Source organism: Ursus americanus, chromosome 1 (assembly GCF_024610735.1).
Source record: "Ursus americanus isolate L20-20 chromosome 1, mUrsAme1.1.p, whole genome shotgun sequence".
NCBI classification, from domain to species: domain Eukaryota; kingdom Metazoa; phylum Chordata; class Mammalia; order Carnivora; family Ursidae; genus Ursus; species Ursus americanus.
Window position 1 is genome coordinate 44,942,299 of NC_142127.1, and position 25,859 is coordinate 44,968,157.

General features: G+C 35.2%; 1 protein-coding gene across 1 annotated transcript in view; it reads right to left on the reverse strand.

Annotated features, from left to right (window-relative positions):
* SCN9A (sodium voltage-gated channel alpha subunit 9) overlaps positions 1-25,859 on the reverse strand; it is a 166,916-nt gene that overhangs the window by 89,115 nt on the left and 51,942 nt on the right. The window contains exons 2-7 of the mRNA XM_045780489.2: positions 11,510-11,817; positions 6,076-6,194; positions 5,453-5,542; positions 4,808-4,936; positions 3,273-3,364; positions 2,073-2,282 (exon numbers count right to left, since the gene is read on the reverse strand). Of these exons, the coding sequence (XP_045636445.1) occupies positions 2,073-2,282; positions 3,273-3,364; positions 4,808-4,936; positions 5,453-5,542; positions 6,076-6,194; positions 11,510-11,767 (898 nt within the window). The 5' untranslated portion in view covers positions 11,768-11,817. The remainder of the gene's footprint in view (positions 1-2,072; positions 2,283-3,272; positions 3,365-4,807; positions 4,937-5,452; positions 5,543-6,075; positions 6,195-11,509; positions 11,818-25,859) is intronic.

The following is a 25,859-nucleotide window of genomic DNA, read 5'->3' on the forward strand; positions in this document are numbered from 1 at the left end:
CAAGGAAAGCACTGTAGATAAAGATAGGAAAAGCCCCAGAAATAGTGTGACTGATATTGTGGTTTTTCCAGGAACTTTTCTTATTAAATGTCAAACACCCAGAAAACAGGAGTATGAGACTTTCTTTACTCCAACAGAACACCATATTAATGTACAATAGCTACTGGAAATTTAGCTACCGACTGTGCACACTTTCCTTCACCTGTAGTAGCAAGAAGGATGTTTGATGAGCATCGAAGTAGACAATGCTTTTGTTGATGACAACAGAAATCTATAAATTGTATGTTTTGAAACATGAGGTTGGACAGTGGGCTCATTTATTTGATAATACATTTAAAAACACCTCCAAAAAAGGCTTTGCTGTAGGCACCAGAAAATACTTTCAGAACATAATCAGGCTCTCTCTCTAGGCTGCCTTTACCATTGTAATTCTTTCATCTCTTCAAGAATCCCAATTCATTTACTTCACCACTTTCTCATAATCTATCAACAAACTCTTGGGCTCAGTTCTTTCCTTGTCCAGTTTAGAATCCAGTAGACACTCATTTTCATCATCATTTACAACTTCTACAACTTCCAATTATTTCTCTCAGTCTCATATTAACCTGGCCCAACCTTAACCACACATGTAATCAAAATAAAAGAACTGGTAGTGATGCTAGTAAAAAAAAGCTAAATTTAAGTAAGTATTGTAAACTGTTAATTGTAAATGTCAACAATTACTCATAAGATATATTACTTTTATGGTATATAAATTAAGGAATAAAATTCTTTGTAAATTGACAACAAAATTTAAGATTATATCAATAAAAATCAGAAACTGGAAAAATAAGTAAAAATAAAATGGAAGGGAAATATGCTAAATTCCTCATCAAACATTGGTAGTAAAGAAATTATACATTAAATATTTTACTTGAAAACCTTCAGTTTTCTCATTTTAGGCTTCTATATTTTTTTTCTGTTTTCTTTATTTACAGTCTTTTACTTAAGGTTTTATTTGCTTTTATCTTCCCCAGTGAGTAGGAGAGTACTCATTTAGTAAAGTAAGAAAATGATGTATACTCTTCATAAACCAAGGAGAATCCTGACCTTTACTCCCTGATCTTATTCTGCCAAAGGCATATACACTTGGAAGGTTTTCTTGACGTCCCCGCCCCCCCCTCTGGATCTAAGTATCTATTAAGGTTTATGGGTTCACGTGGGCAACATCATACAGACACACTGCAGGTGCTAGACGGAAAGCACAATCTTGTTTGATCTCATTCTCACCCAAATTCATCAACAGCTCTGGCAAGAGAAACTGTGTTAGGGGACAACTGTTCAGAAAACATGCAGTTTGGGCTTTCTGCAAGATATTCTAAAATATACTTGTGAATTAAGCAGACTTTGAGACTGTATAAAGATCAACTCATATGCTTTCCACAGAACTAATTTTGATGAATTAAACTTTGATAGAATGCCACTGGCTAGACCGAGGAAAGCCCTTAGAGCTGTGAAACTCGTCATTGATTATAGGGATAGTGCTCATAAGCTGAGTAAACCATTCTGCTTTATACAAATCTTCAGAAATACTATGTAGCAGACATTTTAATATGTGGTAATTAATATGATTGTTATACCAGGATTTATACAACTATGTATGTTATAGATATGTCTAATACAAATGTAAAAATATAATTATATTATCATATAATAAATAAATTACCCTATAAACCTAAGTATGAATTATACAATAAAACTATAGTATATAGAACACATAATATGTCTTATGATGAAATGTAATGGTTAATATTAAGTCATAGCCAAATTTATTTCTCTAGAGTAAATTTATTCATTTTTATCTTACAGAAATTGGGAATTATGGAACTGTATCATGTGTCATTTAATACCAGAACTGCTAGAAAGCTTAGAACCAGGGAGATTTATGAAAATGTAACAGGACCCAAATGCACACTGCTGCAACTTTCTATATATTTGAGCAATTTTGAAATAATTAAAAGGAAAGCAACATTTCATTGCTGAAAGAGAAGAGTCTTACTTCAACCTATTAACAACTTCAGGGACATTCTTACTTTTATAGTCTTCTTCTTCAAGGGTATCTATTATGCTTTCTAATGTTTCATTATTTTCCAGTGGATCCCGCAGACATTTATGCTTCAGGTTGCCCATGAACAGCTGCAGCCCAATCAGCGCAAACACGCTCAGGCAGAACACAGTCAGGATCATGACATCGGAGAGCTTCTTCACCGACTGGATCAGGGCCCCCACAATGGTCTTCAGGCCTGAACACAGGGGGCAAAAAAAAGTGTTCCTAATGAAATAAAGCCTCTGAATGAGAAATAAAACAAAACACAAGCTTTCCTAGAAATGCATGCATTCTATCAAATCAATGACCTTAAATAACCTCATTTGAAAAAAGCCTACTAGCTCAAAAGGGTAGATTTGCTGTTTTATATATATTTTGTTTCTCTGTATTACAGCAAACGATAAAAATTGTAAACTATTTCCAAAGAGTAACCAAATGGTCAAAATGAATCATTTGGTTGCTCAAACCATACCCATATTTGCTTGTAAAAATAATTTTTAAAAGTGCTAATTTAGTAAATGCTTGTCAAACAAACCATCTCTCTGTAAAGACATTAAAACAAAGAGGCTGAATGGCAGCACAGAGTGACAACTAATTTTCAGTTAAGAAATGGTTTGTTGTGGAAAGCTAAAAAACACAGTACGACATGCGATACCCCCATGCTGATATTTTTTCTTTTATCTCTTTTCCTAATTGTATGAAAAGCAATAAAAACAAATTGAAATTTTCATTCCTGGCTAAACAAAAGGGAAAATGATCTGTTACACAGGAGGGAAAATTTCAAGTTGAGATGTGAGCCAAACGGCCATCTTCATCCTCTAAGACCCATGCAGTTGATTAAACCCAGAGGCTGACTTTTTATAATGATTGTGAAAAACATAAAAAATCAAATTTAATTAAAATTGCATAAGAGAAAGTCGTTCTTGTCTTTCCTCCAAACGATCAAAGTCAGCCCCGGTGTTTAACCCCACTCTCACCTGGAATGACTGAAATTGTTTTCAGTGCTCGGAGAACTCTGAATGTTCTCAGCGCTGAGACATTGCCCAGGTCCACAAACTCTGTCACATATCTGTAATAGGGAGTTCACACACAACACAGTGACAACACACACACAAACAAACGAAGAACAACTCCCAAATAGTTGGAGTTATGAGTGGCCTAATGCTTCACACCAATCACTCCTTACCTGGAATTACAGAAATAGTTTTCAAAGCTCTCAACACTCTGAAAGTTCGAAGAGCTGAAACATTGCCTAGGTTTACAAATTCTGTTAAATACCTGTAGAATTAAATCAGAGTTATTCAGAATTTAGATAGAGTCTATGATACTTACCTGTGCCTTTACTCAAGGTATTGCTTATATTTGGAAAATTCTTATTTAAATGGATAATTCTGCAAGTATTTTTTTCCCTATCACTACTAGTTTAATTTGCTTAGATTTGATTTGACCCCTTTTATGTGAACAGAATACAAATATATTATTAAAATGGTTTCATACACTTAAATGCCTAAATAAACAATCAAATGCTTCAATTATTAGACCTCAACATTATGGTAATGTATATACTTAATATCCTATGAAATGTCAGCAGCAAACCTTGAAAACTGTATGCTAACTGAAAGAAACCAGACACAAAAGGCCACATACTGTATGATTCCATTCATATGAAATGCGTAGAATAGACAAATGCATAGATTCAAAACACTGATGAATGGTTTCCAAGGATTAGGGGGAAAAGGGAATAGAAGTGACTTCTTTTGGGGATGATGGAAATATTCTGGAATTAGAGATTAGTGATGGTTGCACAGTTTTGTGAACATACTAAACAAAAAAAACCCACTGAATTTTATACTTTAAAAGGGTTAATTTTGTGGTATATAAATTATATCTCAATTAAAATAATGAGACCCCTGAGAAGAGGCAGGCTTCTTTGACACAATGTTGTCTTATCAGCAGGTGGCAGGTACAGCTGTAGCAGTCACGTGACCATGAAAGAGGTCAGTCTGATGGGCAAGGAGATGGGGGGGGGTGGTGAGAGAATGGGAAACTAGAAATCTGAAGACCCTTCCGTATTGTCTAAATTCATCCAATGAACATGCATTACTTTTAAAATTCAAGACGATAGAGAAAAAAATATTGTATCTAGGTTTGAGATTTAAAAAAAACAAGGGAATGTTTCTGGCAAATATACTTGGGAAAAGAACAGCAGAATGAATTATTTTAAATTATATTTTAATGTAGTATTTTTTCCCTTCAAAATAAACTGTGGCTGCAGATGTCATCCACATACAATTCACTGATGTTAGGATTAGTATGCAGTGATAGCCCTTATAAAAAGACTTACTTCTATATTTTAATATACTTATTAACTCTTGACTAGTATAGGTTATAACTAAAAGCCTGAGCTTTTTCTGTGATTCTTACAGGTTTTATTAGTCTTTAAATAAGACATGGAAAAAAGTGTGAACCTTACTTGTACTGCACAGACTATCCATCCAAGTTCTGAGCTGATCAATCTTAATGATGTCATACACTTCTGAATGGGAAATGCTCTCTCTCAAAAACTCATATTTGCCTATCAATGACTAGCTTTCACAGAGCACCCTTTAAATGCAACCTTTACATGCAGGGGATGTCAGATCCCGGGCTTGTTCTTACTGGAATACTGTGCTGTCTGCGATTCTCTTAAGTTTGCCATTTCAAGAAACTGAATGTACTTACGCAAAAACAATGACGACAAAATCGAGCCAGTTCCATGGGTCACGAAGGAAAGTGAATTCTCCTACACAGAAGCCTCTTGCAAGGATTTTGACAAGTGACTCAAAAGTATATATTCCAGTAAAAGTGTACCTAGACACCAGAATCCAATGGGATATTAAATATGAGGAGAATACAACACCATGTAAATCTTTATTTTTTCTAATCAACCGAAGAAAGGCATCTATTGGAGTATGGCTGTTGGTTTATGGATCCACTCTATTAGAATAAACTACAGTAAAGATATTTCCAGAAAATCTTAAAGTGTCCATATTAGAAACTCTCACAGAACGTAGACGTATTCAAAATTACTGAGAACATGGTATTAAAACTGCCTGGAAAAGTCCTACATTACTCCTATCGGAAAGACACATGTCTAAGAACAAGGAAGGACATCTGACACATTTATTCTTCTAGAAAAGACTGTAGCATCTCATTATTCTATTCTACTGGTAGCAGGTTAATACCACGGAGGAAGAAAAAATAATTGAAAGAAAAGCAACTGCAGATAAACACCACAATTTTTAGAGCTGCAGTAACTTTGTGGCAGGAAAGGAGAGAAATAAAATAACACAGAGACCATATTAAAATGTATTTATACCCACTTACTCTACATTCTTGGTCCATTCTGGAGGGTTACTCATGGTCATAAATATGCAGTTGGTCAGAATAGTGCACATGATAAGCATGCTGAATAAGGTAGCTTAGAATCAAGGAATATGATAAAGAATACAGCGGGGGCTCTGAATACTTGATAACGACACTTGTTAAAATGCTAACAACTTTTTCCTAGAAAATAATTCTATATGAGTTCATAACTCTTTTTTAATCTCTTTAAACAAGGGAGTAATATATAATTTATTCTAAGATGTTAAAATTGCCATTCTCCCAATTTTCTCACAGACTTGCACCAAATTATATATTGAAATTGGTAAACCAAAATCAGAGTCTTTTGAGGTACAAAAAAAGGACTAAAATCTACATTTGAATAAATAGCAAAAACCACATTTTGTTTATTTTTTTTAAGATTTTATTTATTTGAGAAAGAGAAAGCATGAGCAGGGGAGGGCAGAGGGAGAAGGAGGCTCCCCACTGAGCAGGGAGCTGGATCCCAGGACCCCAGGATCATGACCTGAGCCGAAGACAGATGCTTAACTGACTGAGCCACCCAGGCGCCCGGCAAAAACTACATTTTAAAGAACCAATGCCAGTAATCATTTTAAAAAGGATATGAGTGTACTAAAATCTTAATAGATATTCTTCTTAGAGGACTGAAAGGAGACAGCATGTACAAAGCAGGGGTGGCATTGAAACGGAAGATCGCTTTCCCTTTGTTCAATACTATGAAAGTCTGTGGAAGAAAAAGAAAACAGCGTGAAATTGAGAACCCAGTGTTTCATCCTCTCACATTTATATCAGCAGTCTACCGCATCTGCATGTGGTAGGGTCATATTAAAGAAACACTGCCATCAGACTCAAGCAACGTGATATCACTGCCATTAACGCAGCTGTTTAGGTCGCGTTGGCCAATGAACTCCATCCATTTCTTCTTAGTAAATTAAGAAGTGAGCCATTTGTAAGCATAAATTGCCTAGAGCTCCCAAAATATAGTGTCTTCTCTTTTTCATATCCCTTTAACACCCAAATCCATAACAGTACGTTGTGGCCACTGGAATTAGTTTAGAACACAATTTCCTTCTTTCATTTCACTGCATTTTAAGCAAACTAAATAGAAACCAGCTATCTCTGATTTTTGCCATAACACCTTGAGAATTTTAATACTTTTTGGCTATTATCATGATTAATAGCAAGTGTTCCAAAATATGAGTCCTTTCAAAAACATATTTTCATAAATTTAAGGAATATTAGAGTTAGAAGAATCCTATTACCCAGTTCAATTTTCCTATTCTAGATATAATTCTAATAACAGCTAAAATAAAAGAGCACAAATTAAAAGACTTGCTTGCTCGTACCCACAGTAATTTTTAAAAATAATACAAATGAACCAAATATCCTTGAAATGTGTTATGTAACCATTGCATAATAAGTGACATTCTCCATGGTTTTGGTATTTAGTTAAAAATTTAAACACCCAAACAAATAAACAGCAACAACAAGAAAACATTAACAAAACCAAAGATATTTGCTGGGAAACCAGGAAGACCAAGTTCAAATCTTTGTCTTATTTTTCTATAATTGGCAGGCAAATTACCTATGCTATTGAGAAGATACTGACTTGGTCTTTTGTTGTTGTTTAATATGAATTTTATATAAGTTTATGAATGGGCTTCTGGGAATAAATATTTTTCACCAAATTGGGCACCTAAGTTCAAGTATGTTGCTTTTTAATTATATGTGGCAGTGTTCTCAAGAAAATGAATCAGAATCTACTATTTTCAGATGTTCTCTTATAGTTCTGGTGACTTTCACTATACTGGTTATGCCTAAACATAACTTAACATAAAGTTCACTTTTACACTTAAAATTCATTTTAAAATCAAAATCTAGTCTTAGAAACCACTGTTTTCTTAAATCTTGATACACTGTGCTTTTTAAAATTCATTCATCCATTATATTCTGCAATTGTGTAGTGAGTAACTATGGCATACGAGGTGATAAAAAGGCATTTGAACATAAATGAGGCATGGGTTTTGCATTCAAGAAACTTCCTAGAAAAGTGATGCATACACAATAACTCGGACACAAGGCAAGATGTGACAAGTATAATACAGAGAAATACAAATGGAAGAGTGTGACAGTATGGAGGGGACAGGGTCACACGTGTGTCAGAATTACTAGGGAAACTTCTTGAACCAGAGGTCAGCTGAGCTAACATGAAATCACAACATTATTGCCTAGACTTGGCCAGATCAGGTTACCTTGCACTTGAAATTTTCACAAAAATGAATTCATTTGCTATTTTTAATTTTAAGTTCCCAATGTTTTTTAAATCACAAACTTCTCCAGCAATATCTGGGTTTACTCACACCCAGGAGTTGATTATAGGTAGGAAAAATAAGTAAACCTAATGAAATTTGAGAGATTGGTATAGGTCCCTTTAGTAAATTCTAAAATCCTACTATGAGATGCACAGATGTCAAAGTCTGAATAAATTCTTTCAATTTTGCTCATTTAAGAATTTGTTGAACATAAAATTAGAAATTATGGTGCCTAAAGAGCATATGCTTTGGTTTGGACAGATGTGATTCTAAATATCAGATCCACCCTTTAGCAGCCTGAGAGCCAGCACTTACTGCCTGTAAAGCTCTTTAAGTTTCTGGCACATTGTAAATTCTTAGTCAATGTTGGAAGCAGCTGCTGAAATGATAGGCAACATATAAAGCACAGAAGATATGAAGATAACAAGACATTGTACCTGTCTTCTTAATACCCATAGCAGAGGGTGATTGGGAATTCATTCTTTCTTAAAGACATAAATTTTCACTTATAATAAAAGCACTGCATAACACTATTAAAAAGTACTTATATATTCATCACACATAAAAATGAAGCCCTAACTTCTATCATTAATTAAGTGTTCTTTGTTTTAACAAAGCATTGATAATTACACTCAATACAAATTAAAGTCTGAGCCCAAGTTAAATTTGGGGTCATTAAGATTTTAATCCAAGCAATAATTATAATGTGGCAGAAATAAAGTTTTGTCAATTAGTGTGAATAACTTACAACATGAAGTTAACCCTAAAGTTGCAAGCAAAAGTCAAAACTACTTTTATCAAGAATGTTTGAGGAGCTAGGCATAAAATTTGATCATCTAAAGCTCCAAACCAAAAGAAAATAAAAAGACTTGGTTATCCCTTTAGGTATTTGTTCACATGTCAAGAATAGAGAACCATGAAAAACAAATTACTTTGTCTGACCTACTTGACTCAACTATAGTGATGCTAATGTGGGTTAGGCTTTTGATGTCCCTGGTGTTAACACTATTTGAAAGGAACTGGGGACAAGAGGAAGGGTTGGAGTCCCATCCTAAATGTTCTCTATTAACTTAGCGTTATCACATAGCTAACATTATTCCATTAGTTAATAAGTCTATAATCCTCCATTCAGATGCAAACATTTTCTCCTTATCTCCCATGTCACTTTAATCCAATATTAGTATATATCTCCGACTCATGGGTTATCCCGGAAAGATTCCTTTCCTCCTTAAGGGGTGGCTGGCTAAATAACATCCAGGCCCCCTTTGGAAATAGGAAATGTAGTAGGTATCCATGCTGAGCCAGGAGTTTCTCAGGATGAAGTAAGAAGTAAAATGAGAAAGTACTTTTTATTATGCCTGTCTCATTAATTACTCATCATTATTTCATTCACTTTTGTAAAGTTGTTAGCATAGTGGTTGCAATACAACAGAAACTAAATTATACTAAGAGATGTTGCCCAATAGAATATCCCAATAGGGGAACCAACTTGAATTTTAAAAATCTACAACTTCTAGGGTATAACATTTTACACGTCTTAATTTCCCCAAGCCCTCTCTCATCTAAAAATAGGGTATTACTTCCTTTCTCCCATTATAATAAATGTGTGCTAATTTATATAGAGTCTGGTGCCTGACACAGAGATCCTCAATATATATTAGCATTCTTCCTTTCTGTGTCAGAATACTGATGGATTAATTAGCATGCTGCGTAATACTTCAAGGCCTTCACAGGTATTCTGTTTTTTGTTGTTGTGCTGCCCGCCTGTTGAGATGCTGGTTTTAATGTGAAATAAAATATTAGGTATTGCTATTCATGGCAACTACCACTAAGGCAGATGTGTTTCTATTGTCAAAATATAACTTGTATTTTATATTTCTCAAGATATTTAAAATATGTTCTATTCTATCTTACTCGCTAGACGTCTTATCAAGAAATATTCCCTTTTGGGGACGTCTGGGTGGCTCAGCCAGTTGGGCATCTGCCTTCAGCTCAGCTCCTGATCCCAGGGTCCTGGGATCGAGCCCTGAATTGGGCTCCCTGCTCAGCAGAGAGCCTGTTTCTCCCTGTGCTCCTCTCCCTGCTTGTGCTCGCTCTCTCTCTCTCTATCAAATAAATAAATCTTTTTAGCAAAAGACAAAGAAATATTCCCTTTTATTTATATTTTAAACAAATCAAAATGTTTTTATTTTATTATTTTTTAAAAGATTTTATTTATTTAATTTGAGAGAGAGGGAGAGCACACACAGAGAGGAGGGACAGAGGGAGAAGGGGGGGGAAGGAAACTCCCCACTGAGCAGGGAGCCCAGCCCCGGGGTGGGGGGGAGGTGTGGATCCCAGGGCCCTTAGATCATGACCTGAGCTGAAGGCAGACACTTAACCAACTGAGCCATTCAGGCAGCCCAAAATATGTTTTTAAGTGGACTTTATTCTGCCTTTCTTGACGTTTCTAAGTCTACAGGAACTATATTGGCAAAGCAATGTTGGACAAGTTATGGAACTGCTGATAGAATCCTTTACAGACTTCTGGTCAACTTTGACTTCAATTTGGCTGTGTCTTCTACCGTGTCAGAAATGTTTTACTTCTCATTTTCTCAAGAGAATAAACTTTATAGCAGTTGTTTCCAACTTTCTCCCATTTTCCTAAAGTAATAAACACCTTATCAGCTCTGCTACTCTCAGCATTTGACCTTCAGAAGGCAATTTCCAATTCCCTCGCTATGGAAACTATTGACATCAGTTAACGTGGATTTCCTTGGAGGCGCCTGGATTCAGTACATTATTGCATTACTTCAACATTATCAGGACTCTTCAAATCCAACTTCTCTTTGCCCCTCAAGTCTCTCCACTGTTCTAACCACATACAACTGACCAGGAGCTTGTATCTTATCTGTTAACATCTGCAACTAGCTACAGCATTATTCCAACCCTCGGGACTTTTCCCCTGAGAATAATTTTTCTTTACTTTCAAGGTGCTGTTTATACCCTATGTGAAAAAGGTTTTCAATGTATTTGGTGCCTCAAGTGACCATATTTCTGGTGGAAAAAATGTAAAATTTCTCAGCATGAATGTACTGCTACCCACTTCCTTTTTTTATTTGGCCCCCACCACCATCTTGCTTTAATTTCCATCCCCTAACACAAACTGCTTGCAAGAGGTTACCAGCTCCTTCTCTTCACTCATTCCAATAGCCTTTCTTTATCCTCACCTTTCTGAATAATTTTATGAGATACTCCCTCCCCTTCTGTTTTGAACAATGGAAAATCTTCAGATTTATGTCCTACCTGTCTGACCATCTCGGACTCCTCTTTTCAATACCCTAAATGAAGCAGAAGTCTAAATGCCATTACTAGTTGAATGATCTTATATAGTCCCATGATTCAGCTGTCACCTGCATGCAAATGCATTCTGGACAGAGGTCAGGTCTTAGTTCTCAAATTGACAGTAATTTTATTCCTACAGGTATACATTTATGTCATGTCCAAAAAGGCAGAACATTATACTGAATATTTTGAAAGATTAAGGATATCAAAATAATATGCTGGTGAAAGAACCAGTTCTGATGAAAAATTAAAAGTACATATTCTGAATATCCTACATATGTATTTAACTGAACATTTTTGTCATGATGTGGTTTTTCCACTAACTTCCACTTAATCTCAATTTAAAATATCTCCCTGAACAAAAGAAGCAGAGACCACACTACTGCAGTCACAATAAACTCACTTTTTTGTCTGCATAGTAGGGGTCCAGGTCCTCCAGGGGCTCTGACACCATGCCTGGGGGAATGTCCCCATAGATGAAGGGCAGCTGTTTGCCAGCTTCCAAGTCACTGCTTGGCGTTGGGCCTTCTTCATCATCATCTTTCTTTTCTTCTTTGGGTTCCTTTGTTTTTCCTTCAGCAATACGTTGTTCAATGAGGGCGAGAGACTGTTTTGTAAAGTAGACAAAACTCTGAGGTCCTGGGGGAGGCAACGTTGCCATCTTTTCATCCTGTATATTTTATTTCCCCTTCAGCTCCTTACATAAGAGGCCTAAGTGGGAAAAAGGAAATTAAGTGTTAACTGTTTGCCAGCCAGAAATGGTACATTTAAAATAATAATACACAGATTTGGGGCCGCCTGGGTGACTCAGCTGGTTAAGCGCTGGACTCTTGATTTCAGCTCAGGTCATGATCTCATGGTCATGAGATGCACCTGCCTCTGGCTCCTTGCTCAGCAGGGGAGTCTGCTTGAGATTCCCTCTCTCTCCCACACTCCCTCTGCCCCTCCCCCTCCAGTCGTGTGTGTGTGTGTGTGTGTGTGTGTGTGTGTGTGTGTGTGTGTGAATGTGTGTGTGCATGCACGAGCATCTTGAAACAGATTTTTGATTTCAACTATAAGAAGTAATGTGTTCACAGAATTATGTTGAATTAGCATTTATTAGTGACTTATGCACGAGAATTATTTTCCACGCTCTCTACCATCTTTATCTTAAAATTTGAACTTAACATTCCCTAGTTTTTAAAGCAAAAAAGTGACAACTTAATGAAAAAAAATCTATTCCCTTAAGTTTTCATCTGTATTCATTTTTAATGCAATTCAATTAACCTTCATTTAAAATTCTTTACGGGGCTCCTGGGTAGCGCAGTCCTTAAGCGTCTGCCTTCAGCTCAGGGCGTGATCCCTGCGTTCCGGGATCCAGTTCCACATCAGGCTCCTCTGCTGGGAGCCTGCTTCTTCCTCTCCCACTCCCCTGCTGTGTTCCCCCTCTCGCTGGCTGTCTCTCTGTCACATAAATAAATAAAATCTTAAAAAATAATAATAATAAATAAAATTCTTTACGACAGTGCTTCTGATAGTGCCACTCCCCAGGTTCTCTTGCCTCTCTGATCACCTGGTCCTCTTCTGTCTTAATCTCAAAACATGCTCACAAGCCTCTGCTTCTCTCTCTTGGGGAAACTCATTTCTGTGAAATGAGGTGATGGAAAGATTGTTCTATTCTATTTTGCATATTTACATGTTCTTACAATTACATATCCCTTTAGAAATCAGAAAAAAAATATGCTCATTTTGAATTCAAAACAGTTTGGGACAATATTTTAGGAAGAACAAAGAAAAGAAATTTGGACCATATCCATGATAAATTCAATTTAAAAATTAAAAAAAATTGGATATGCATTCAAACTATGACTTCCCTAAATAACTTATATGTGTATACAAAGCTTATAGAAAAAAAAATACAAAATAAAAAAGTCAAGTTTCTATATATTATTCTTTTGGAATGTTCTAACTAAAAAAAAGCATAAAAAATAATAGTTCTTATTACAAAAATAACAAAGGATATCAAAATAATATAACGGTGACAGAACCAGTTTTGATGAAAAATTAAAAGTATATATTCTGAATGAATATCCTACATATGTATATCATTATTTCAATGAGTCAGGGTAACTTTGTAACTTCTCCATTAAAAAATAAAAATGAGTCTTTTTTTTAAAATCTTTTTACATTAAGATTGCCTCAGAGTCAGGACACACCAACATCTACTATGTCAACCCACTGTGAATGGCTAGAAAAGCTGCATAGTAAGTAATATCACCAAACCCAGAGGGAGAGTGAACTAAGAGAAGCCATGGTCTGCTCTTTTATTTTCCAAAGCTAAATATAAAAATTAAGCAAATCACAGTAGTGACAACAGAGATTACATAGATTCAGAAAAAGAGATGGGAGTAGCTAAAACTGTTCTTTTCCAGGTTTCTCCTATTTCCATATCAAATAAAATAAACTTCAATTATGTTTAGAACAAACTGGATGACTTTTACCCTTAGTTATTTGGGCACAGTATAAGAACACTCCTTACCAGAAATCTACTTATTTTAAAAGGACCTTAGTAGCCTTTTATTTTTTTTTATTTTATTTTTTTTTTAAAGATTTTATTTATTCGACAGAGATAGAGACAGCCAGCGAGAGAGGGAACACAAGCAGGGGGAATGGGAGAGGAAGAAGCAGGCTCACAGCGGAGGAGCCTGATGTGGGGCTCGATCCCGTAACGCCGGGATCACGCCCTGAGCCGAAGGCAGGCGCTTAACCGCTGTGCCACCCAGGCGCCCCTTAGTAGCCTTTTAGAAACTGTACCTCCTCGATCTGAGAAATGAGGCAGTGAGGGCAGTTTTCTCTTGGGTTTAGGAGATTCTGCAACACTTCTGGAAATCATACAGGGGAGGGGAAGATTACTTCCCTCAAAAGACTTTCAGTCTGCACATACCTGGTCTGTGGGAGAAAAGATGGCGGAAGAACTGGTATTTTTGTACACCCTACACTCACCTGGAGGTGTTACCTCTTTCAGGAATTATCTGACAAATTCAGGTAAGTAGATGTCATGGGCTCTGATGTCCAATTCTCAGTTGCACTATCCCTATTCCCTTTTCCCTTCTTTGTCTTCCCCTCATTCTCTAGTTATGCACACCCACAACATACAGGTTCTGATTCACTAAGGTATATACAAACAGCAGGGCTGGTGGGTGGTTCACGTCACTGGTACCATGGATAATTTCTAGGTGAAGCTAAAGTGAAGGAAGACACTAAGCATCTGCTTACAATCACGGTCTTGGAAAGTAAGCTGAAGAGACTCAGATCAGATTCCATCAGCATCCTCTAGGTTGGAGGGTATAGGGGAAGTCACTACCTCCTCTCTGGACGATGGGAATAAATAATGTTTATAAACTTTTCAAGGAGAGTTCTACAATATTTAACAAAAACCTTAAATATGTTAATTCATTTTTATTTCCAAATAACCTCCCTTCTAGGATTTATCCAAAAGCAATAATCTCAGATGTCTTCAAACATTTATGAAGATGTTTACTGCAATCTTTCCATAATATTGAAAGATTATAATTAACCTAAAAGCCTAATAGGGTTTCATTAAATAAAAAATGAACATATAACGAAAACTGAGTGGCATTTAAAGAACACTTTTAAAGACTATTTAATGAATTATAAAAATCTTACAATGGATAATTAATGTGTGTTACACACACACATTCCTGTATATTCATCTCAATTTTTAAAATGTATAGAAAGTCTGAAATTACATGCACACAATATATTCAATGAAGGTTATTAACAGCTGAGGAATCATGGGTTATTTTTATTACTTTCTTTGTACTTTTATTTTTCAAATTTTTATAATGAAGATGTCATGCATTTTTTTATTTTAATATTTTTTTATTATATTATGTTAGTCACCATACAGTACATCCCTGGTTTCTGATGTAAAGTTCGATGATTCATTAGTTGCGTATAACACCCATTTTTATCCAAAAAAGTACTTTGAAAGATGCATTTAAATTTATTTGACCTGAATTTAATAAATTTAACAAAATCAATAAATATTTATTATGTTTAATTTAAAATTTTGAAAAATAATATTATATTTCCACTTAATATCACTATGACTGCATTTTCTTCTGAATATTGCACATAAAGATATTTTTGTGTTCACATGACTATTTTGCCCAGCTATCGTCAACCTAAGTATTAGATGATACTTACACAACTACTGAAAACAAAAAGTGAAAGTGGTATTCTTGTATCTAGGATTTCTCGCAGTTAAAATAAATATAAAAATATTTATTCTGAACTCCTTTCTTATCTATTATCTATGCATGCATGCATGTACTATCTATCTATCTATCTATCTATCTATCTATCTATCTATCTATCTATCTATCATCTATTTTTTCCTCATACATTTTTCCAGTCAAGGCACTTTCAACTTCTAATTTATGACTTCTAATGGTCTTCTCCCATGTGTTTATCACCCTCTGGCTTCCAAATTCCCATTGCAATGAAAATAAAGATGGACAGTAGTGAAAAAGTTTCACGATGTCATTGAAAACCAGAGAAGACACTACAGAGTTTTCATAAATCTGAAGAAGAGAGAATATATAGGATTATCCTACTGAGGAGATTAGCAGAAGCTACAGCCTACACACTCATCTGAGAAAGTCAGAACATAGAAAAAAATATTTCTGTCCAGCAGAGAAGTCATAGACTTGGCCCAGGGGTTAAATAGGTTGGAAAACAAGTTGACTAAGGATTATCTACCCAACAATGTTGCAGGTCACATTTCCCCACTTCCTCCACTATATTCAAGGGTGAAGCAGTGGGATTTATCCCCAGGCTAAGTCAAAACATTAATCTCTGAATTAATTGACATGAGACCCCTAGGGTGTTCCTTTCCATTTTTACTAGAAGCAGGACAGAGTCAAAGAAAAGATGGACTCTTCTTCTTTTTTTATTTACTACCTTTTTCTCATGTGTTTTTGAATTTTTATTTCTATTTCCATTTTAATCACTGAATAATTCCTCAAATTACTTTGGGAAGTAATTGGGTATAAATTATAAAGCAGCCTACCAAAAACTGCTGTGAATCGTGGCCCATGTGATATGAAATAATATGCCATAAAAGAGTTCCGTGCCTAAATTTCAAAAATACTGGAGTAGAAAACAAACTTAAACAAATTTCTCTGCCACTAGACCAATAGAGACTTTATACATTTAAGAGTTTGACAAACTTGATATATGGCAGACCGTGAATCTGCTAGATCACAGAACTCTTTTGTTGCTATTTTATTTTGATGTTAGAAATGATAAATTATGAAATATTTCAAACGCATAGAAAGTTATAGAAAATAATAGATTTAACAAACTATAACAGTTTCCCATATTTGCTTTGGACCTTTAACGGTTTGTTTTTTGAAGAAATAAAAATATTCAGTTACAGTTGAAGCCCCCATCACCATTCTCAACTCAATTATCTTTACTTCCTCACTCATTTCCTCAGGATAACCTCAAACTGGTACAGAACACTTTGTACTTCACACATTAATTTCTCCTGTGTTCTTCAGAAGACAGTTTGGAAACCCTGTTTTGAATAACAAAATGGAACAATTGTCTGATGCTAAAATGGTAAAATTGAAACTATTTAATGTTTACTAATTACCCTTATACCCTGTGGTTTTGCTAGATTTTCATATTACCCCTGGTATTTTAGTAGATTATTTAGGATTTTCTATGAAGGTGCACTCACCTTGCCTTTTCCTTACCCATTTCCTAAAATGTAGCCAACCAGACACATACACACCACCCACAAACACAAAGCTTGCAGGCCGTCCTCTCCCTCAAGGGAGGATTTGTTTGGCAAACAGTTATACACAAAGTCAGAAGCAATCCTCAACAACAGCAACATCGTCTTTAATTCATAAATATTAATAGATAATTAAGGATGAACTGGTAATCAAGGACTACCAAACATAAAACAAGGACTGAGATGACCAGACCAAACTCCCAACTCTAGAAGAAAGAAAAAAATATAGCAATCATTGGGGAATATTAAGAGGTTAAAATAAGCATTCTCAGAGAAATTTGAGAAGATAATCTCTTACTGAAAAGAATACGCTATCAAAAAATAAAAAACAATAAAAATTATTGGTAATTGGAGGCATTAAAATAAAAATTTCAATAGAATATTTGCTTAAAAGTAGAAGTCAGAATTTTAGTTACCTTTCAAAGTTACTTTATCAGGAAGGGGTATAAGTCAGAATTTTCAGGTTTATGAGAACTGATATGTGTGATGGTCACACAAGTGTGTGTGTGTGTGTGTGTGTGTGTGTGTGTGTATATATATATATATGAAAAATTCATAGCGTCCTGTACTTTAGATTTGTGTCAATACAGTAGAGCAAAAGAGCAAAGAAAAAATCAAAACAAAATTCAGGATATGTGGAATAATTTAGGGAGTCCCAGCATCAGTCTCAAAAGAGGGAGCAACAAATGGAAGAGAAAATAATACAAGAAATGGTATAGGAAACTTAATCGAGAGTCATCAGGTGAAAAGTATGAAAGAGGTTTAATTAAAAAGATCATTCTAGTGAAAATTTAGAACTCCAACAATAAAGACAAGGTTTTGAAAAAAATCTATGTAGTAGAATCATAATCTATATAATAAACTGGAGACAATTTGAAATTTATTTTATTAATATCTCTCTTTCAAAGGCCTAATTTGTCACACTGCAAACTCCCACAGGGTAAGGAATAACTTCAACTTTCCTTCTTAGATGAATATGAAACATTTTTTTAGGCGCCTCCTATGGCTGGCTTGCTGAATGTGTGATTTTCAATATCAACGATCACTGAACCTGACACCAATTCTTCCACAATTAGGCTTATAAATTGGCATTACATTATATTAATATCAAGAAACCACAGTAAGGAATTAACAAGTATTATTGCTTGCTATTTTCTTAAAGACTATGTTTTAAAAGCTCTTTTCACTTATGTTAGGCAATAGTAAGAAGGCAGCTAAGTGTCACTTGTTCCTATTGCTGCCAAAAATGCATGTCAAAATAAAGGTATATTCCACTGTGTAACTTAAAAAAATATGGCTGCCAGGGCTTACCCAAGTAATGCTGAAACAAACTTTTAGGGGGAGGGCCTAAGCTCGTCTACTTTTAAAAAGCATAAATTATTGATGTGAACCTCCCTTTAAGAAACATTTTAAAGCAACAAATGCACTAAGTGAAAACATCTGATGAAGACATATAACTTAGTGACCAGTTTTATTACTTAATAAGAGAAAACGAATTCAGTTAAAGGTATACAAAACTTTTCGGATTTTGTTTTATTTCGAAGAGTAGGAATGTAAAATATCAAAGTTTAAAATCTCCATTTTAAAATTGAAAGGATAAACATAAATTCCACTCAAGAAAAGCATCACGCACATATGTGTATATATACACACGCTACATACACACACAATGTAATATTACTCAGCCATCAAAAAGAATGAAATCTTGCCATTTGCAAGGACAACATAGATGGAGCTAGAGGGTATTATGCTAAGCGGAATAAGTCAGTCAGAGAAAGACAGATACCATATGATTTCACTCATATGTGGAATTTAAGAAACAAAACAGATGAACATAGGAAAAGGGAAGGAAAAATAAAATAATATAAAAGCAGTGAGGGAGGCAAACCATAAGAGACTCAACTATAGCAAACAAGCTAACGGTTGCTGGAGGGGAGGTGGGTGGGGGGCTGGTGTAATTGGGTGATGGGCATTAAGGTGGCCACATGATGTAATGAACATTGGGTGTTACATAAAACTGAGGAATCACTAAATTCTACCACTGAAACTAATAATACATTATATGTTAACTAAGTTGAATTTAAACAAAAAATTTTTTAAAAAAAAGCACCACATATTTTGAACTTTGAATCTGTTATGCTCAGTTAAGGAAAGAAAAGTTGAAGAGACACAAGGAAGAATGAGAAACGACACTGAAGGATGGAAGGAAGATGATAAACCAAATAAGAAAAGAGAGCATAATAGGAAAGAAAGGGGTGTGAGATTAACAAAAATAACCTGGGTCCCTTAGTATCCTTCCAGCTCTAAAATCCAAGACAATGAAAAAGCAAAGCAAATTCTTCACCATGTTTTTAGTTTTAATTCTCAAAATTTTAAGTATCACTCATGTTGCTCACATTACTTCATCCCTATTAGGCCTGGCAACCCCATTTTTGTATCCCTTATTCTCTCCACTTTCATTTGAGGCATGCAGTACTCCTCACTGGAATGCCCTAGACTCACTCATCCTTCCAACCGGTCAGCTCTTATGTGACCTCAGATAATCTGCTGCTAACAAGAAGCAAAGAGGAAGATGTATTCCTGCTTAAAAATCACCAAGAGCTACATCTAGTTTATCCAAGTATTTATTTTAAAAAGCCGATCTTCCATGGTGACTATAGTCAATAAAACTGTATTAAATATCTGAAAGTTGCTAAGAGAGTAAATGTTCAAAGTCCTCATCAGAAGAAAAAAAATAAAAAATTTATAACTATGTATGATGTCAGATGGTAACTACTTATTGTAGTGACCATTTTGCAATGTATACAAATATCAATCCATTATATTATACACCTGGAAGTTACATAATATTACATGCCAAATAAACTTCAACTTGGGGGGAATAAATGACAACATTCCAAAAAAAAAAAAAGATAAAGATATTAAAAGAAACATGTTTATTTTATCAACTTAAGAACTAAACGTATGTATTGCTTTATGAATACTATTTAGGAGTGTATACACTTAAAAAAAAACATAAGTTTCTAGTTTCTTACTAAATTTGAATTTCCGCAAGACATTGGAAATATGGCTCAATTTCCAAAATGTAAAATAGATAAAATCCTTTAGGAATAGTTAACATACACCACGAAGTACACTTGTATTCAGTACAGAAAAATCCATACTGGTTCCAGTAGCTCACAGGTAAGTAATCATCTTGACCTTGAATATCACAATCTCTGTTCTACCTTTTATAGCTATTCTGTCCAGACGACTTAACTTCCCTGAGCATCAGTTTCCTAGTTTGAAAAATGGTATTAATAATCACTGCCTCAAAGAATAGTTAGAATTGGGATTGTTAAGATTATATAAAGTACTTAGTAAAGAATTTTCTACATAGTTATCATGAAAAAAAAATGGTGCTATTAATAGTATTAACTTGTTCCTCCATTGAATTCCTTACTTTGGACAATGTTTTCATGCATCTGTAATTAAGATCTATTAATTTCATTAATCTTGAGGGTATTTCAATTTATAGGAATTACTAGCCTTTTAAACATGAAATATATTTCACACATAGGTATAATAGAAGCCGAGTTTTGGTTTAGAGTAGTGATTCAAGTGCAAGTTCTGGAGCTTAGAAAGCCTGGAGTTTGAATCCTTGGGTTTGCTATTTACTAGCTATGTATGTGACCTTGGCTATCCAAGTTATGTATCTACTCCAAGCCTAAAACCGTTGAAACATTTAGAATAGAACCAGTTACTTAGTAAAACATAATGTTAGACATTGCAAGTAGGCCTAGAATAAATATTGATTGCTCAGAGGTTTAGATTGCTGCTGAATTTCCTTTACTTAAGGAAATTCCCTTTATCTTTGTTGCCTTGAACTAAAGAAAACTTGGAAAATATATTTTTTAATTAAACAAAGTTATGTGGCTCAAAAGATATATCAATAAGATTTTTTTTAATTGAATTGGTATTTCTGAACAAGCTCAGAGGAAATGAATTCTTCCCCTTGGTTCACCTTCTGAGAAATGTTAAATATTATTAATGGAGCCTGTGAACAGAGTACAAGAATGATCCCTTCCTTCAAGCAAGAAATAACACAGGTAGTCTCTCTAGAGTTTTAGGGACTCTTGGATGCCTGCTATGACTCAGAATAGACTATTATTCTCTCTTCCTGGAGTCAAATATCAGGAGCAGCCTTCAGGAAGCTGCTTTGGGGGATTCCTTTAGTCCTTAGGGTCCTATGAAGCATTTCACACAGGGTTAGCCCCTGAGAGTGAGACCGGGGAGGGCTCTTCTACATACATGGAAATCTCCTAGAAATCACTTAGTGAATCCCAAAACCAATTCTTACCTAAAGGACTGAAAGGAGAAAATGTGAGCTGTACCCATTATCTTATGCTGGCAAAGGTCCCAGTGGCCTTTATTACCTTCTTGGCCCCATGGCAGGTACCTAATACTGGAACACTAAATTACAGTTCCCAATTGATTTATTAATGTCAGAGTGTCAACTCTATTGTGGTTCAGATAGGATATGTGTGTATTATGTCCATATAATTTTGTAATATGAATTATGCTTTGGTAATGATTATCAGCATACTTTGTCTTACATATGAAATCTACATTTAAAAAATGGAATTAGGGGCGCCTGGGTGGCACAGCAGTTAAAGCGTCTGCCTTCGGCTCAGGGCGTGATCCCGGCGTTACAGGATCGAGCCCCACATCAGGCTCCTCTGCTATGAGCCTGTTTCTTCCTCTCCCACTCCCCCTGCTTGTGTTCCCTCTCTTGCTGGCTGTCTCTATCTCTGTCAAATAAATAAATAAAATCTTTAAAAAAATAAAATATAAAATGGAATTAGTTATTCTCTTAAAAATATTTCCCATGGGGCACCTGGGTGGCTTAGTCAGTTAAGCGTCTGCCTTAGACTCAGGTCATGATCTCAACATCCTAGGGTCAAGCCCTGATAGGGCTCCCTGCTTGGTGGGCAGTCTGCTTCTCCTTCTCCCTCTGTCCCTCTCCTGATTCATGCTCCCACGTGCTCTCTCTCTCTCTCAAATAAATAAATAAATAAAAATCTTTAAAAAAAATAAAATAAATAAAAATATTTCCCAGAGAATTCTTTTAGCAGTAAATTTTATTTGACAAATTTCAACATTTCTTGTAGAAAGCAAGTAATGTTTGAATTTCTTGTTTAATTGTGACTAGAGGGATTAAGATAGGATATTTCCATATATTAAGGAGGAGAATAATCACACATTCATAACTCTATAATAATCCCAGACTCTATCTTATATTCTGTCATGAGTCTCTTACCTACAGATAACTTAAATTCTATGTATATAAAATTAAAATTGGTTCAAAAAACCATTTTGAAGATCTTCCAAAATCTGAATCAAATTAGGTCAGATGTAAATTATTTAAGACAGTGGACCAATGTAAAATAAGTAAAATAGAATGTTTTATTGATGTTGACTACTGTCAAATGAAAAACTGCTTTGAAAACGTCACTTCTCTGGAAACAGATAGTGATATTTTCCCACAGGTAAAATCTTGGCTGGAGTACCATTAATTTTTAAAGTATTCTCAAGGCACCATAGAATCTATACATGAGCATTTTCTCTTTTTTTAATAATAATTTTTATTATGTTATGTTAGTCACCATACAGTATATCCTTAGTTTTTGATGTAGTGTTCCATGATTCATTATTTGCGTATACATGAGCATTTTCAAAAGCATTGTAAAATGAATCATAGCTAATATCAGTAGTGATAACTCATGTTGATAATATGTTCCCTTTCTTTAAAAAGGTTTTATTTATTTATTGAGAGAGCGCACATGCATGTGCATGAGTGGGACAGGAGGAAGAGGGGCTGAGAGAGAGGGAGAGAGAAAATCCCAGGCAGACTCTGGGCTGAGCATGGAGCCCATCCTGGGACCCAATCTCATGACCCTGAGATCATGACCTGAGCCGCAATCAAGAATGGGATGCTTAACCCACTAAGCCCCCCAGGTGTCCCAATAATATGTCCCTTTGATGTGATGAGAACCGTACTTTCTTTGTATAGTCTTTCTCCCCAAAACTCATAGTTTTGATCTAATGATGAAAAAAAATCAGAAAAATCCCAAATCAGGGACATTCTACAAAATATCTTGACCAATGTTCCTTCAAATTGTCAAGGTCATCAAAAACAAGGGAAGTCTGAAAAACTTCCTCAGCCTTGTGATGCCTAAGGAGATAATGACGGTTAAATATAATGTGCTATCCTGGATGTAACCTTGGAGGAGAAAAAAAGACAGTGGAGAAAAACTGAGGAAATCTGAATCAAATAAGGACATTAGTTAATAATAATAATAACAATGTATCATTATGGTTTCATTACTTGTGACAAATGTACAATACTAATGTAAAGTGTTAATAACAGGGGAACTGGGTAGGGGCTCCGTGAGAACTTTCCATACTCTCTGCACCATTTTTCCATAAATCTATTTCAAGATAAAAAGCGTTATATATAAAAAAAGAAATCACAGATGTAGAATTACACTAATATTATGTAAAGTTAACAGTGTTCCAGCAAATTTGAATTGATTAAATAAATATATTGCCATTATCTATAATGTCCCTAAGTGATAACAGCCTAATTAAAATGGGTAATAGTTAATATATAAAAATAATATTCTATACAGTATCAAATAACTTTGATCAATAAGAGATCCATTAGAAATGCTGATCAACTTTTTAAGCTATTATGCTTGGGAGGATAATTTTCTACAAATGTGCTCTCTTGGGTAAGGAATGAGCTTACAACCTATAAACATAGAAATAGACTGGAGTCACAATGTCTGAGTCCTAATTATACTGGAGAGTCATTATGACTAAGTAGGCAAAAAATATATCTGCAAGGGATTCTGTGTGCATTCCCTTTTAGAAAAATGGTAATTTAGCTTACTTAATGTGTGTTAAGCACACTATTTTTTAAGTTGTTAAATTAAGACTTTATTATATGTTGATCTTAATGATTCTATTAAGATACAAAAGGCTCTCTTTTGATATCTGTGTTACTTTAGGAAGTGTGGGGTAACACTGAGAGGGAAGAAACCCATTTGACTCAGAAATTCTTTTACTGATATGTGAACGCTTGATAACGTTACCACAACAAGGCAAAAGACAACTCCACTCTGGTGTCAGGGGTACATGTAACCATTTCTTACAACCACAAAGGCCTCTTTGGCCACCGTGGCAGTTTAAAAACTTCTCCTATTTGTTCAGTGACATCCCCTTCACAATGTTTCCATTCCTAAAATCTAAAATCCCATGATAAAAAAGAAGAATGTCATCAGGAAAGACGGAAGAGGCAATGTTTACTTCCAGTATGAACTGTTAACGATCTATGCTCTTTCATGAGAACTGAAAAACTTCCAGATGAGTCTTCCCAGCCTCAGTGCAGGAGAGGAATATCAAGATTATACAAATCCTCTATGTCAACAACAAGTAAGATGAAGCTGACATATCTGAGGACAAGCAGAAGTATGCTTTAGTCATCTAGTTGCTCTGCTATTTACAGAAGAAAATGAACGCCGCTACAAGACTAAATTTGGAGAATACAGGAAAAAGATAATAATTAAACCAGGTCTGGGTCCACTCCTATCTGCTCCCTGAATTGTAGTCGAAAAAAATCTCTCAATAGTTTTTCATTTTACTGATATTTGAGTACTTGATAGCATCACTGGAAGAAAGCAGGGACAGATACTCCTTGGCTGGAAGAAATACACTTGACAATCTGGTCCTGTCCTTGGCAGGATGACCCTTGAATTTATGTTGCAAACCAAGATTTTTTGTCAAGAATAAATGCTACGTTACATCGGACACCAAGACAACAGGCATAAACCGGGACTGTTCTGGGCAAGCCTAGATATACACTCATCTTATTTTGAGAGGTCCTAGAAGAACCCACCAAAGAGGACCTAAGACCCTGGCTTTGCTTTTACGGGAGCATATGTAACTAATTGTCGTGATCATAATTCTTTATCAAGGTATGCCACAGTTACTGCCTGCTTTTCTTAAAGACAGATTTTATGGTTCACAGAAGTATTAAAACATAAGCAGATCTTAAATCTTAAATTCTTAGGATTTGGGGTGCCTGGGTGGTACAGTTGGTCAAGCGTCCGACTCTTGATTTCGGCTCATGTCATGATTTCAGAGTCCTGGCATCAAGCCCCATGTTGGGCTCTGCACTCAGTGGAGAGTTTGCCAGAGATTCTCTCTCCCTCTCCCTTTGCCCCTCCCCCCATGTGCATTCACATGCTCTCTTTCTCTCTCTCTCAAATAAATAAATAAGTCTTTAAAAAAATTCTTAGGATTTAATCATAGTGACATCACTACCGTTTGGAAATCCTGTACCTTGATTAAATGACATCCTAGTGAGTTGCAGAGGCTGGGACCTCAAAGAACTGAAGATTCCCAACTTCAGGCTGAAGGCTGGAAGCACCATGAGTCATATCCAAATACTGCTTGGCATTGCATTTAATCTGCAATAAAAGAGCTGTGAAACTCCTTGACTAATTTTTTAATTTGCTGTCTTGAAATTTGTCTTACTTTGGTGAAAATGAATGCATAATTTTTAGCTCTGATTTTGGCAAACCCTCCAACGCTTCCTGAATATCAGTTTATCATTTTGGAAAACTGTAGAAATTTTCAAATTGCTGACTGTTCTACCTCTAATGTTTTATCCTGTCCTTTGCCCAGTCTAGGTGCAGTTAAACCAATGATTATAATTCATTGTACTCAGGGATTTAGGTGATAGACATATTATTTGCCCTGTTACCTGAAATTTAAAAATGAGCCAAAATTTTTACATTTAAATAGGCAGTAAAGAGACTGGATTAAGATAGCCCTTATGAATCTACATACGATCCTTTATTTCCTCAATATAATATCTTCAGTTGCCTTTAACTCTATATAG